Source organism: Lampetra fluviatilis, chromosome 15 (assembly GCF_964198595.1).
Source record: "Lampetra fluviatilis chromosome 15, kcLamFluv1.1, whole genome shotgun sequence".
In the NCBI taxonomy this organism is placed as follows: Eukaryota; Metazoa; Chordata; class Hyperoartia; order Petromyzontiformes; family Petromyzontidae; genus Lampetra; species Lampetra fluviatilis.
The window spans coordinates 106960-123147 of record NC_136289.1 but is presented as its reverse complement, the minus strand read 5'-3'; the positions used below and the strand labels follow the sequence as shown (position 1 = coordinate 123147).

General features: G+C 50.9%; 1 protein-coding gene across 1 annotated transcript in view; it reads left to right on the top strand.

The window, feature by feature from the left end:
* LOC144936044 (complement factor B-like) overlaps positions 1 to 16188 on the top strand; it is a 75663-nt gene that overhangs the window by 52391 nt on the left and 7084 nt on the right. The window contains exon 13 of the mRNA XM_078862854.1: positions 5591 to 5759. Coding sequence (XP_078718980.1) covers positions 5591 to 5759 — 169 coding nt within the window. The remainder of the gene's footprint in view (positions 1 to 5590; positions 5760 to 16188) is intronic.

The following is a 16188-nucleotide window of genomic DNA, read 5'->3' as shown; positions in this document are numbered from 1 at the left end:
TAACAGAGATTATGCTTTTGGGACCTCAAAATAAATTAAATAACACGGAAGGGTGGCGTAGTGGTAACACACCTCATAGCAAAAAATGCTTGGGAAACGATTCCTGACTCGGGCGCCTTTCTGCGTAGAGTTTTTATGTTCTCCCCCTGTTCTGTATGGGTTTGTTCCAACAGCAAAAAAAACCAATGCAACTAAATATCCCAATGCCTGTAAATTGCACTACTCAAATAGCATGACAGCAACATTGACCCCGAGTGTAAAAACTTGGTGGGACCTTCTTGAAAAGGAGTATGGAGCCTCAGTGAGGCTTTCCTGGGTAAATAAACACTAAAAATATCCCTGTGATTTCTCCTGTAACTGGAAGGCTGAGATGAGAAGTACAGGTGCTATTATCAAGTAACATTTTCCTTTAAGCAACATATCAGGAATGTCACTCAGATATCTGAGGACATTTGCCCTGAGACTGTGGCATGATAGCATTAGTCATTACACTTTAACACGAGATCATGTCCCTGTTCTGTCGCATGAACGTGTAGTGACATCGGGGATATCACTGTATGGTGCCGGCCTGGAAGGGACTTGCCGTTTGATGTTCCTACATCGTGGACAGCACCGTGTGTAATACCAGCCCTAGCGGGGCTTGGCGAGCACTGGGATAGTGTGGGCACCACGCACAGTGTATGGTGGGGGCTGTCCCGAGGGGAAGGGGGTGAGTGTCAGCCCAGGGGCAGGGTTGCCCCGTAGACACGTGATCCGGAATGTCCATACAGGGGGCCCCAGGTGGGGGGACTGGTGGGTGATCACGTGTCCGGAGAGAGCTCTTGAGAAGGATCGAGAGGGAATGAGAATGTTCAGGAATACGGCCAGGGCCGAGGGCGGAGCGGCCCTGACTGGAGAGTTCAAGTTCAAGTTAATTTATTAGGTATACCCCTGTGAGCCATTCGGCTCTTGAATCGGGTGCAACTGCAACAAACAAAAAACATGAACAAAAAAACATCTTAAAGTGAATATGTGACTGAGTGCAAACAGAAAATCCAAGAAAAGACAGCAAAACATTGCAGAAAAAACACCGTACACCAACGCTGTTTGCAAAAATCTCAGTGAGATGCAAGTCAAACAACCAACAACAACCACAAGACAACTTAGATTAAGGCCATCAGTCTAACTCTGTACTACAACAAACAAACATGGCTAAACCAATACACTTTTCGAAATCACCAAAATAAAGCCATGAAAGTAATGAAACAGTGATCATAGGAACTGTGACGGAATTTTCACAATAAATGGCATAAACAACCAAAACCCTGCAGCCATAGCTGGCTGCATGAGTCACTCCACAACAGCAGGAGCATTAATCGGAGTATTATAATTTTTCAATGCACCTTTAAGATCAGCACACTAAATCAAAACACAGGTCATACTTTGTAGCAATCATCCAGAGCGAAACATTTTATTTTAGGCCACAGAGGGATAGAAGGGGGTCCCCTGAGAGGGACCTGGGTCGCTGCATTCTACAGGGTGGAAGCCCAACATCTACAAGCAGGAAGCTCTACATCTCAAGCTGAAGCTCTCTGTCCCAGGCAACCATGTGGTCGGAATACCCGAGTGAGGGATCTACCCTTCGTAGCAGTAATTCACTGTTGTCTGGTAAAGGGGCAGTTACCCCTTTGTGTTACGGTGTTACAAATAAAAGTGTTTCCTCTAAAAGGAACAACGTCCGCGACTCAGTTGGACACATTACAACTGATGTCGGAAGTGGCCAACACGCTAGTTACTCAACTAAGCTGTAGACTATGTGTACATGTCGCGGACCAAGTACCTGGACGTCAGTCGATGAGGACGAGGACTTCGTGCAGCTTGCAGGAGGATGCGGGCAAGACGCTATCAGCAGAGCCGGGTGCCGTCTGGGCGCTCGATGCTTCGCCGTCGGCGGTGGTGACCCTCCAGGAGGCGCACGAGTGTCTCGCGGAACTCCTCAACACGGCGACTTCGCTCTTGGCGGAGTTGAGCCTTGCAGTCTCGCCGGGGACGGAAGGAGCATCAAGACCGCTCGTGAATGGCGACTCTGCCGCTATTTCACGACAGGCGGGTAATTCGGTGGCGCAACCCGCGCGATCGGCCGCCATTTTACCCTTGTAGCATTTCTTGCCATCCCGCCGCTGGAAAGATCCACCCTTACGCAGGCCTTCGATCAACTGGCATCCATCTACGGGCCTCCGGCAGACGCGCGCCACAAAGTCGCCAAGTGCGTCCGAGCCTAGCAATTTTTGCATTGGGACGGAGCGCTGGCGACTTGTGCTGTGTCCCGCACGAAGCCGGGGCCACCGCATACTGTGAGGCCCCTTATGGAAGGCACGTCGACTCGGAAAGGTGGCGAGCAGGGTGATGGTGGGACGTGGCGGACGGACAAGCGGGGGCGGTCGAGGTCGTCTTCTCGTTCCAGAGGCGGCCGTGTTACCTGCTACCAGTGCGGCCTGTTGGGCGATGTGGTTTTGGGCTGCCGCGTCCCACGTCGGCGCCTTCCGGCATCACCACCATCCTGCTCTCCTCCACGATCTGAGGTGAGTCGTGACGCACTCCACACTCGACCCCGGGCCTCACTTCACTCATCTAGGCAATTTGGTTCGCGGCCCGATCGTGCGTCAGTAGGGGAAAGTCCTACGTGTAATCGCGAGGTGCGTCAGCTCCGACCGGGTCAGTGGTCGGAGCTGGCCCATCGAGTTGTGGCTGCCACCGAGGGTTCGTCTACGGTGCTTGGGTTGGGTCTATCGAGGATGTAGAGATAAGGATGCTGATCGACACGGGTGCATCGGCAACTATCATTACAGTCCAGATTTTTTACATTCTGCCCCCTAAGTGTCGGATTCTCGATCTTGTCGATGCACTGTGTGTCGCTGCTGACGGCGGCTCGTTGGGTATCATCGTTCTGATCATGGACGGGGTACGCATTGCCGATGTTAGCTTGTCGGGACACATTTTTGTTTCCACATCCCTGACTGTTCAATGTTTACTTGGAACTGATTTCCTTGGCAGGATGCCATTGGAAATCTTCATTGACCGCGGCTGTTTGGAATTGCCATCCGGATGCCGTGTGGCATTTTTGCCTTCCCCTACCCAGTTGTGTGCGGCTAACGCTACGTTGCGTATGTCTGCGCGCCGAACGGGGGAGATCCCGCCCGGCACACGAACGTCTGTTACCCTCCGTTTGAGGGAGCCGTTCGGTTTGGGCACTGCGAGGTACCGAGGTATAGCTCGGACATTGGTGTCCGACGACCAGGAACCCAGGTTAAAAATGCTGGGTTGGACACCACGGTCATTCAGGAAAGTACGGGGTTGGCTCATGCGGCTCCGGCACTTCCGGTAGGGGGCGTTGTCGGGAATGCGAGTGCGGAGCCTTGCACGCGACAATCCCGGGATGTGGTTAGTTGCTATGCTGTCCGCCCCTCTCGCCTTGAACTGGTCATCTTGCCGCGCAAATTCATTTCATCTCCATATCGCTGGGGCTGAGTGTCGAGTGTGTCCGCGACCCGCGGCGAGTGGCCACTGTGGTTGCTCTCGGGCGGAGCGATTCTGTCCCGTCCCCAGCCGCGGTACACCTGGCGTCCCCTGAAAGGTTGCGCATGCCAGTTTCGCGGGCTTCGAGGGGGGTGGACCCTCCGGCCTGGCCGGCTGCTCTTCGTGACGAGCCGGGTCTAGCGAAACATTGACACATTCCCTGCGAGTCCCCCAGTGGTGCGTGCCTGCCTCCCCTGTGGGGGGGGGGGGGGGCCGTGGCACTCTGGTTGACCTTGTAGACACGTGATCCGGAATGTGTCCGGAGATAACTCTTGAGAAGGATCGAGAGGGAACAAGAATATTCAGGAAGGCGGGCAGGGCCGAGGACGGAGCGGCCCCGACCGGAGAGGGATATAAGGTGGGTACCTGAGAGGGACTGGGGTCGCTGCATTCTACAGGCTGGAAGCTCAACATCTACAAGTGGGAAGCCCTACATCTCAAGCTGAAACTCTCCATCCCACGAGGCAGCCACGTGGTCGGAAGACCCGAGTGAGGGATCGACCCTTCATAGCAGTAACTTGCTGTCGTCTGGTAAAGGGGCAGTTACCCCTTTGTGTTACGGTGTTACGGTGTTACAAATAAAAGTGTTGCCTCTAAAAGGAACAACGTCTGCGACTCAGTTGGACCCACTACAAAAGCATTAACATCTACAGTGTGGTATAAGGGCATTCATACCCACATCGTGTTATAGCAAAATTGGCCCCTCCACTGGAATGAGAGCATTAGTCCCTACACTTTAGCATTAGCTGCCACGATCTGTAAGGAAGCCTCCCTTTCGGGTTATTTTAAAAGTAATATTGAAAACATTTTTAAATATCGTACAGTGTTCACTTTTATTACAAGTATATTTTCTGATGTATTTCCCATTCTCAATATTTTTATGCTGACTGATTGCTATTATTCTTTCTCATGTAATTCTTTAGAATCGTTTTTGTTAATACATTTTTATGCTCGGCGCTTTGACTTGATCCTTTTGTCAAAGGCACTGTACACAATAGAAACTCATAAATGTCATGACATTAAATAAAGTCAACCGAATAAAAAAAAAGATATTGATAGATTTTTACAAAATTAGTTGCTTCTTTTCAATTATCCCTCTATCGATGTGAAAAACTCTTAATATGTATTATCTCTTTGGATTAATCTTCTTTAAACTAGACAAGAGCATCTTTAGATTTATGTCATGGAATGTATGTATTTTAACCCTTTGCCATTGCGATGATGTACATGTACACTGATGATGTACATGTACATCATCAATTTTCTTCCGATTCGGTTCCATACGTGTACGTCATTGGAACGTGTACATCATCACTCCGGAAACTGGAAGAAAAACTGTTAAAATTACTTTATAAATACCGAGGCTCCCACAAGGCCATGTGGGAGGGCGTGTGGCACAGTTTGGCGCCAGCTATTATAGAGTACCGTTGTGTTGCTACAGTTCTCTGGGTTCAGCACAGCGTCTTTAAAAACGGCGCTATACCTTTAAATAAAATGAACGGTAACCACTTGCACGTTCTGAGATTCAGTGGTGAACGCGACCCACCCAGACGTTTGGAACAGAATAGGGTTAATGAGGTAATATAGCGCATTAAATATCGCTCCATCTTGTGTCTGACATGCTTTATTTAACCATTTGAGAGAAACTTGAGATTCAATATATATTCAAATGTCCTCTAATTAGTCAGATTCCATTGAAAGTAATATTTTTATACAGGCGCCCTTTGTGTAATGAAGAAAGCTAATTGACATTCACATTCTATGTTCTATGGCTTTTATGCAACACTGCAAATTTTACTCAGTCGCATGATCTATTTATATTGAAAACCTTTATGCCTCATGAGTTTATCAGACCTACTGTTTAATGTTGATGTACATTTTCAGTTTCTTATTATTTATCCTATAAATGTGTTTGGCAAAGTTTTATAAGGATGTTACAGGTTGTGTCCATGTTTAGAAAATACAATTGGTGTTTGAATGGTATTGAGTAATGCATATATTATTATTGTGAATACATCTTACTCATTTGTTTTAGGTTCACATTTACCATCTGGTGGAGAACACAGAAGTGTGAAGCGAGTGTTGATACATGACAAATATAATGAACGGGCTATGCAACGAGAATTGCCAGGATCTGAGTTTTATGATTATGATATAGCCATCTTGGAACTTCATCATCATTTGACATTTGGAGATACAAAACAGTGAGTAAAACAATAACATGTCATTGGCGTAAAGACACATTAAATAAATAAATAAGGCCACAATAAAGACTCACTGAGACAAAGCGGACGCTACATCTGACCCCATTCTGAGAAAAACAAAGATGCTCTGAGGTTTTGATGGACTTCCCACCATAATTTACCAGAATTCACGTTAAAACTCACAAAATGAATGTGTTGGACTGGGTCAGCATATCCACTCTATACTCTCTTAATGTCATGCCCTCAATAGTGATGCTTTTCTGCTATTGGCGGGATGGATGTTGTTTAAATAATTAGTTTCTACCCTAATGCCACCAAATCTCCACCAAGTGGTGCACGATCTGGGCATTTTTATATCATGTGAGGGAATGCAAGGGTGTGCGGGACTCTGTGTCACAGTCAACAACCAGAAGCAAAGACAACAGAAAAGTAAAGAAGCAAACGAAACTCAAAAGGCAAATGATCTGACTCAAACTCGACACCTCACTCTATCTCTGTGCGTGTATGTGCATATGTTTGGGTGTGTGTATGTGTGCAGTAGTGTAGCCGTGAGGGCACTGCGCTACGAACCCGGTAACCCGAGTTCAACTAACAGCTAAACACCAGCCTTCGTAGGTGCTCGCCAACAGCACTTGCCCCAACAATCTGTTAAGGCTATATGGGGGATTTTTTTGTCTTTGTTTGCATGTGTGCATGCTACTAAGAGTTGGGGCCTTACCATCAGTCCTACAAAAAACAAAGTACCTGCATGAGTATTTTATGTCATCGAATGCTCCCCTCCCTCCCCTCCCCATGAGCAATGGGGCAGTTGTGGAGAGAGTGGAGAAGTGTGCTTATGACCAGCCCCGGTTTGGCAGCCGAAGTCTTACTCCGAATCAGCCGAGTGGCATATTTTCATCAGCTGCGTAATGTTGCGTGTGAGCTACCTGGTCTATCACTCTAGACGAAGCTGCAGGTCTTCTCGGCCACTGTTATGCCCTCCCTTCTCTGTGCCTATAGAACGTGCATCCCTCTGAAGGGAAATCTGCACCAGTTTGAAACATTCAGGCGAGACTGCCCACAATCCATCCTGGATTTAGCCAGACTGGATTGTGTAAGGAGCTCACAGATTCTGTAGACGGATTTTCATCAGCGTGTTCTTCTGGAAAACGAGCCAGCGTTGGATGGATCATGTAGCATGCCCAACCTTCGCATGCCGAATCAGCATCTGTTTGGCCAGATGGATGGGGCTGAATGGATGCTGCATGGGCTAGAGAAGAAATGCACTGATGTGCTACGGAAGGATATGGAGGTAATTTAATTGCTGATGACTGGTACCAATGGTGTCGAGATTGGACTCTGTGGAGAGAGTTGTGAAGGACGCTACTGGGCAGTTTGAAGGCAGTCACCCTCCAGCAACAAGGGGGAGCGGAGGAGCAATGCTCAGAACAACGAGCAGAGCACTGGGCGATTAAAACAAAGCAAGTTTGCACAGTGGGGAGCACAGTAAGTGCACATGCCAGTCATCTCGGTCAGTCAACCAATGGCACCTAGGTCTGTTCCGTGACCTGCCGGCTAGCCTTTAACACTCATAAGTGCACCTAGCACTGCACATATGCCATGGTGACGTTAGCACCACTTAATGGCAAATGTATATGCCTATGTGTGTGGGGAATGGTAGCATATGTTTAGCTCACTGCACTATTTACCCTGTAACCAATTTCATTCCTCGTCATGGCCAACATCAGTGACACATATCTGAAACGGTCCTGTGCTTCCTTTATGTCGACCCAGGCCTAAATGAGTACCGGTTCAATGTTTAAAGATCACCATCCCCCAGTCCAAGTTATGGAACCAGGGCAATGAGTTTGCGTTTAGTGGACAGCTAACAAGGTGAAGTATGGTGGTGTCTCACCTCTGGGCCGCTATGGTCGCTGTGCAGGCCTGTTAGGAACCCTGATGACACCTAGCTGACAGGGCTCTGGCACAAGTCCGACAACGGCAGAATATGTGGAAGTGGATACCTGTATCCTCAATGGCTGTGGACATTGGGCAATAGTGGTGTCTCTAGCATCTCAGGCGGAATAAACTTCTCTTTGGGTCAACAAATGGTTATCTTTTACTGCGCTCTGAATGGTGCAGAGTATTTTTGGTAACCCAAACATGCAAAATTACGAGCAGGCAATTCTAGGATGACTTGCATAGCTGAAAGCCCCCGCTGCAGAAGGTTATGCCATGATGGAGTTGCCAACAAGGACACCAAAGAATGTCAAGCCAGACCTGCTCACCATGTATGTTGAACTTTGCACTGTACGTAGCCAGCCATGGTAATTGGAGGTGCGGAGAAAGGACAACAAACTAAACACAAAAAGCAGTTCTAAAGAGAAGAGTTTTCAATCATGATTTAAAAGTGCATAGCTCCAGTGGATGCCTAATATTGGAAGCAGCAGCATTCCTGATGGCAGCAGAACTGCATCTGAAAAAACACAATTCAGTGGCTATCTTTGTTCAGTGGCCAGCCAAAAGCCCCTGCGAGGATAACCAGTGTACATGATGGTTTATGCTCCTGAGATCAGCAAGGTATTGTGTTTTTTTTGTGGCAAGCACTTTGTATGGAATAAGTACGACCTCAATGTAATTGTTTGGCAACCGAAAGCCAATGCAGTTCGGCGAGCACTGGACGGACATGGTCGGATCTTGCAGTACCTGTCAGGACACATGCCAGGACACATGCCAGATAATGTTATACATGCTGCAGCTTGGTAATATTATTTTCCAAGACGTCCATAGAGTAGTGAGTTGCAATAATTGAGCATTGTCGATACTACACTACATGCAACCGTATTGGCTATGGCACGACTTAATAGTGGTCGAATGTGCTGTCGAGGACTGATATGAAAATTGCATGATCTGACTATATTTTGCACTTGGTGATCAAACAACATATTCTGGTCAGGTATGGTGTCAAGGTTATTTATATGAGTAGAAAACTGAATCCTGGAGTCTGTTACTGCCAAACCTGATCCTCCCACAAGTGTTTTTGCCTGAGCCTGAGGGTCAGGCAGGATTTCATTTCGTGAAAACCACATGTGCACCGCTCGTGTGCAATCTTTAAGGTTACCAAGGATCTCTATATATAACTTTGATTTCACTGCGGTGTACAATTATGTATCATCAGCATATTGATGGAACTTGATGTCATATGATGAGATGACTTCGGCGATCGGAGAGATATATGTTGAAAGTAGGAAGGACCCAAGGATGGACCCCAATGCCTTGCCAACTAGGCACAGGAAAGGCGATGACTTCGTCACCCAGCTTGATGAACTTTGATCGACCATGTAGGTATGACTCAATCTACCCTAGTGCCATGCCCAATACACCGAACCATGGCCTTAGCCACCCGATGAGTATCTCATGGTTGACGGTGTAGAAAACAACTGAGAGATGGAGACCAACCAACACTGGGGTGCACCAGTCATCCATGATCTTGTAGATGTCATCAGTGAGTTTTAGTACAGCGGCCTCAGTGCTGTGGAACTCCCGGTACACCAACTACAAAGGGTTGAATCTGCCTTACGCAGTTATGTGGGGAATTAACCGCTTATGCCACAGGTGCTCTATGACCTTTGAAATTGTACTCAGGTTTAAGATTGGACAATAGTGTTTAGGGTCACGATGGCTCAAGCCAACTTTTTTCAGGAGTTGTGTTACCTGCACCATTTTAAACCAGTCTGAGAAACAGCCCTCGTCGATCAAAAGATTTGCCATGTGGAGAATCACCAGTGTAAACACGCCCGAGTATGATTTGAGAATCTACATGTGGATGTAGTCAAATGGCAATCTCTTATTTTGCAGCCATGCGATGAAGATCTACATCTCTGCCACCGATGTTGGTGCCAGGGTCTTTAGTTTTGCATTGGTTCCAGGTTGATCAAACTCAGATGCAGACCGGGATAATAAGTTGCCTTCAAGTTAGAAACTGCCTTCAAGTTAGAAACTGCCATGCTGATCATCACTATTTTATTGGTGAAGAACGTTGCAAGTGCTGTGCAACGACCTTGTGAACTAGGTGATGGCTGGTTGGAGTGCAGCAGACCCTTCACAACGTACCAGAGAGCATGGAGGTGCAGAGCATAGAACAATGTATAATGAGTCCAACTGAGTCGCAGACGTTATCTTGGGAGCAACACTATTTATTACGTAACTTTAACACAACATCACAGAATCTACACTCGGGCCTCAAATGCCCATCTAACCACGCTACAGCAGAACTAGACACGGTTCACTATCCCGGCCTGGACCACAAGCTGGTTCCCGGACCGTGTGGCTAGAGGCTTCTGCCCGACGTGGATCTTCTTCACACCAACACACGAAGAACCCCGAGCTCCTCACAGGCCCCCATTATATCCCCCTGGGCTGGGGCTGGCTCCACCCTTCGCCCTGCCCACCTTCCAGATCTCTCGAGCTCTTTCTCGAAGACTCCTGAGAGCTCTTTTAGATCACGTGACCGCCCAGCGGCCCCGTCTACCAGTGGCCCCCCTCCAATATCATCCAGTCACGTGTCAGCAGGTCAACTAGCGTATCATGCCCCAACGTAACCCTGGCTGGCTGACGCTCCCTCTCGCTCCCTCACCGGGAGCCCGCAACGCACACCGTACGTGGTGCCTCCGCGCTGACCAGCGCTCACCCAAGCCCCGCTAGGGCTGGTATGACGCCCAGTAAGCGGGCTATACATAATGTCATCACATTATCCACCATGGCTTCGTAAGCCCGGCACCACACAGTGACAATCACAGTCACTACATCACCCCCCCCCCTCCGTAGTTTCCAGCCGTCCCGGCTGCCAACTCCCCCCCCAAGTAAGCAACCGACATATAATCATACAGAACATAACCACAAGTGCGCTCAAACAAACATAACAACGTAATAAATTACACGCGGGAAAAAAAAACGAACCAATAATCGTGCCATACGAGATCCCCACAATCAACATCTCCCACCCACAACGTGTAACAATGCCCGTGAGCTCGGTGGCGAGCAGAATCAGCCAAATACCCGCCACGACGCACGCGTGCGCAACAGCCCATGACGGTGTGGGAGTGTGCAATGCGCGGGGATCACGCGAATCGAGTCTTTGAACGAGTCCGTGACGCCGGTCCTCCAGACAGGTTGGGGGCGAGTGTCCTGGGAGGGCCGGGAGGAACAAGAAATCGACCCGACGAAGCCTGATACTCACGAAGAGCAGTAGGCCAGGTCATCGGGTCCTCGGCGCTCCGAGCACGTGAGGCTGACACGAGCGGCCGCGTGCGAGGCATCAGTCGCGAGGTGCCTAGGGGCAGAACTGAAACACTCTCCTGAGGACCTACGACGGCAGACGCACGCCCCAGGTCGTCGGGCACACCCGACACTCGGCCCCTTCGATATGGAGATGAGACAAACTCACACGATGTGATAAACGGCTTAGGGCAAGAGGGGTGCATATACCAGCTCCGCTTACCAAACCGAACCTGGACACACTGCGGCCGCACAACCTGAACCACATCAACCAGCCCTCTCCAAGGTCGCAGCAATTTAGGAGATGTGCCCACTGGCACCTGTCCTCCGGCGAACAATCGCACAGGGAGACACGGGCACCTTTGAGCCGCTCGTTGGCCAGCTGCCTGGCCCGAGAGTTAATACTGGCAGCTTCCCGCGCTTCGTAAAGTTTTCCGATTGTCAACCGAATCGAGTCAAAAATTTTGGACACATTCGAGGCAGGTGTGGCCTGTAATTGGGGCGGGCGCGGCCTGTAATTGGGCATCGATGGGAGGATCATACTCTCTCCCATACATCAAAAAAAAGGAAGAGTAGCCGGTGGACGTGTGAGGGGTCATCCTATAAGCAGCAAGAACCGCAAAAATATGCAAATCCCAATTGACCTGTGACTCGCTGACCAAGTGACTCAACATGGAGGTCAGAGTCCGGTGTAGGCGTTTGACCATGCCATCCGTTTGCGGGTGGTACAGCGACGTGCGTACCTTTTTTGTCCCCAGCAGATCGCAAACCTCACGCAGCAGCTTGGAGGAAATTTTTTTGCCCTGATCGTCAAGAGGCGCTCAGGGGCACCCTTATCCAGAACATAGACATTAAGGAACGCCTCGGTGATGGCCACAGCCGATTGATTAGGGAGCGGCCAAGCCATAGGCCAGCGTGAGAAATACTCAAAGCCCACAAGTAAGTATTTGTTTCCAAGCGCGGAAGCGGGAAATGGCCCGAGAATATCGAGGGCAACAATTTAATTTACCCGTGACACCTGGATGGATTGCATTGGAGGACAACAGGATCTCGCCAGCGGCTTCCGCCGGGCACATTGCATGCAGCCTTTAAGTAGATCCTCAACATCGGAGGCCATGGCCGGCCAATAAAAATCCAATTTAAGAGCGGCCAGCGTCTTCTGCACTCCGAGGTGCAACAGCCGTTTATGCACAGCCCATACAACCTTGCCACGCAGGGCGGTAGGGACAACAATAGCATACCAGCGCAATCCTCCGTCCCAGTACGAGCAATCCTCCCCGCAGCACAAACCAGTTAACACCCCGTGGAGCCGTACCATCGGCGGTCTCCCTGACACGCTGGCACAACTTAAGGAGGGACGTGTCCTCCGCTTGCCGGCATCCCCATGCCTCATAGTCCAGCCTCAAAGTTGCATCCCGTGCAACAAGGACGTCGCCCGTGCAACAAGGACGTCGCCCGTCCCCCCCATCACGTCCGTGGCTGACCCACCGAGAGGGGAGTGGGAGGTCAAGCCGGTCGGTCGACAACGACCCGAATCAGAAAAACAAGCGCACTCTCCGGGCGCTGGCAATCGCGATAGGGCAGCGGCGTTCATATGGCGAGAACCCTTACGATATGTGACATTGAATGAAAAATCCTGCAGGATTTCAAGCCAGCGTGACAATTGACCGGAGGGCTGGTCCACATGCAGCACGTATTGGAGCGCCACGTGATCGGAGCGCACTTTGAAGTGTCGCCCGTACAAGTATGGCCAATATTGTTGTACAAAAACCTCAATGGCCAACAGTTCCCGGCGCGTTACGCAGTACCGCTGCTCAGCCAGCGACAACACCCTGCTGCCATACGCAACTTGGGATAACACCGCACCAATACCGGTATTACTGGCATCTGTATCCAAAATGAATGGCAACGACAAGTCGGGATAACGCAGGGGAGGGGCGTTAACCAGCCCATCGCGAATAGAGCAGAACGCAGCCTTCTCCTCCCCCCAATTACATTTTTCGGCCTTTGCTGTCAGGGTGTGGAGAGGTTTAGCTATAGACACGAACCCAGCGACAAATTGGCGATAATAAGAGGCAAATCCGATAAAACTGCGCACCTCGCTGGCTGAGGTGGGGGTCGGTCACGTCCAAACGCAAGCAGTTTTCTCAGGGTCCGTTGCAATACCCGATTTGCTGACTATGTGGCCCAAATATCAAACAGATTTTTGAAGCAGATGACATTTTTGGGGCTTGAATTTTAAGTCGGCCGCACGCATCTTAATAAAAACAACCCGCAGGCGATCCAAATGCTCATCGAACGTGCGGCCGAAAACGATGACGTCATCCAAGTAGATTAGGCACGAATCCCACTGAAGGCCCACCAAAACCAATTCCATCAACCTCTAAAAAGTGGCCGGCACGGAATGGAGCCCCATCAGGAGCCATTTAAACTCGAACAACCCTTGCAGTGTTCGAAAAGCCATCTTGGGCCTTGAGGCCTCGTCAAGCGGCAACTGCCAAAAACCCAACAAAAGGTCAAGGGTGGTAAAGAACCACGTGCCCGCCAGAGCATCCAACGAATCGTCCATATGAGGCAGGGGGTATGCATCCGCGACAGAAACTTTGTTAAGTTTTCGGAAATCGACACAAAAAGGCAGACTGTAGTTTTGCTTCTTAATAAGGACGATCGGAGCACCCCACGGACTGGTGGACGGCGAAATGATATCCGCGGCCAACATTTCATCTACCGCCGCACAGACATGTTCCTTTTCGGCTGGACTCAGGCGGTAAAGGATTCTGCCGAATGGGGGCGGCATTCCCCGTGTCAATGATGGCTCAACAGAGACGTGCGACCTATATAAAATTTACTTTTACTAAAAATGTCCGAAAACTCCCGCAGGAGCGCTCTCAGCTTCCCCATTTGCCCCCCGGATAAATCGCCGCATTCCAAGCACAGCTTGTCCATCCATGCCTCATCCACAAGCGGAGGTCCGCGAGACCGAACGCTGACCCCGACATTCCCCACGACATCCGTCTCCGAACACGACGGAGACGTGTGAGCGATCACAGAACCTTCCCAGGAAACCTGTGTCTGAGCCACTACGAGCGACATCCCCTGACTAAGCTTATTCGAGGGACCCAACACAATACCGTCCCCCACAGTGCGCACATCGAGTGGTTTAGGCAATCGAAGGGCACCAACATTTGTGCGCCTGGTGGAATCCGCACCATTCGGCACGCAAGTACTTGCACTATATCATTAGCAGAATACATACGGGTTGGAAATAGAAGAAATGCCATACGCCGTCCCGACGACAATTCCAAACAGCCCTGGTCGATACAAATCATCAGCGGCATTTTGCCGAGAAAATCAGTCCCCAGCAAGCACGGGACAGCCAGGGCCGTAGATACCAAAACATGGCCCGACAATGAGACATTGACAATGCGCAACACAATGGAAATCCGACCGATTATTCCCAACGATCCGCCGTTGGCGGCGAAACATGGAGCATCCACTGGCTCCAAAACCCGACACCGGGGGGGCAAAATGTTGTAAATTAGTTTGGAAATAATGGTTGAAGAGGCGCCGGTGTCAACAAGCATGCGAACTTCAACCCCCTCAACGAACCCAAGCACGGCCGATGACCCCGCGGTCGCTGCGACCAAGCGATGAGCCAGCTCCGACCACTGATCTGGTCGGAGCGGCCGCGCGTCGCGAACATGCACTGACTCCCCCCAAAACCGCGCGCGACCCCGACGCAAATCGGACCGCCCCGATGGGTGAAGTGAACCCCGGGGCCGAGTGTGAGGCGCGCCATGATTCGCCTTAGAGAGCAGGGAGTCGTAGGACGGCGGACGTCCCGGGGCCCGCCGTCGAGGAACCCTGCAGCCCGATTGGACGTGCCCTGGCAGGTCGCAGTTGTAGCAGGTGACCCATCTCCCACTGGACTGGGATGAAGCAGACCTCACCCGCCGCCAGTCGTCCCGCTGCCGATCTCCATCACCCCAATGATCATCGCTCCGCTGATGCATCGAGCATGCGAAACCAGGCTCCTCGTCCGCGTGGGCCTCGGGCTCCACGTTTTCCGTGCCACCAACACCCTGTCACATTGAAGGATTTGCTGCGCCTGAATGAACCTGGCGATCTTGAGCGAAGACACCTACCTGTCCTCGGCGGGAAGCACAGTATGGAGATCCTTGGCGAGTCCCAACATCTTCTCGAGGACCAAGGCGTCAAGGCCATCGTGACCCATTTTCGGGAACGCGGCCTTCGCTAGCACCAAAAGCACACTTCTGAAGGCGAGAGCTGACTCACCATCCCTTTTCTGCCTCACGGCGAACCTCTGACGGGTGTTCAGCGGAGGCTCGAACAGCGGGATGGCGAGGAAAGCCGCCAAAGCATCATCGTTGAGGGCAGCGGGCAGTGCCTTCAGTGCGTCCACCTACGACCATCCCATCAAGTCAGCATTCGTGAGAAATCGCCGCTAAAATGCCACCCAATCACCGCTGGCAGCAACAAGGGTAGCCGACGGCGGAGCGACTGGACGTCGATCGACGGAGACGTCCCCACTTCAAACTTGGCGGGCTCAGCGCTCCCCGCCGGCGGCAAAATGGCGGCCGAGTCGCCGCGTCCGGACAGCTCCACCGCCCCCTCCTTCGCCGTCGAGGGTAGGGACCGCATCTCGACGAGGAAGAAGAACGCAGCTTGGAGGTCAGCAAGACGGCCGTGCGCGTCCCTGACGAGCTCCTCCAATGAAGGAGAGGCGCTCCGCGCCCCGACTGCACCCTGCTCTGCGAGCAGCGTCTCCGCTCCTTCCTCGGCGGCCGTGGGCAGAATCAACTCCTCTTCGTCGTCCGACGCAAGTGCACGAACTCTGCGATGCGTAGACATGACTCGTCTACCGCTAGCTACAGTCTAGCAAGTTGGCCACTTCCGACACCAGTTGTACTGAGTACAACTGATTCGCAGACATTATCTTGGGAGCAACACTATTTATTACGTAACTTTAACACATCACACAATCTATACTCGGGTCTTGAATGCCCATCTAACCATGCTACGGCAGAACTAGACACGGTTCGCTATCCCGGCCCGGACCACAAGCTGGGTCCCGGACCGCGTGGCTTTTTCTCCCTGACGTGGATCTTCTTCACACCAACACACGAAGAACCCCGAACTCCTCACGGGCCCC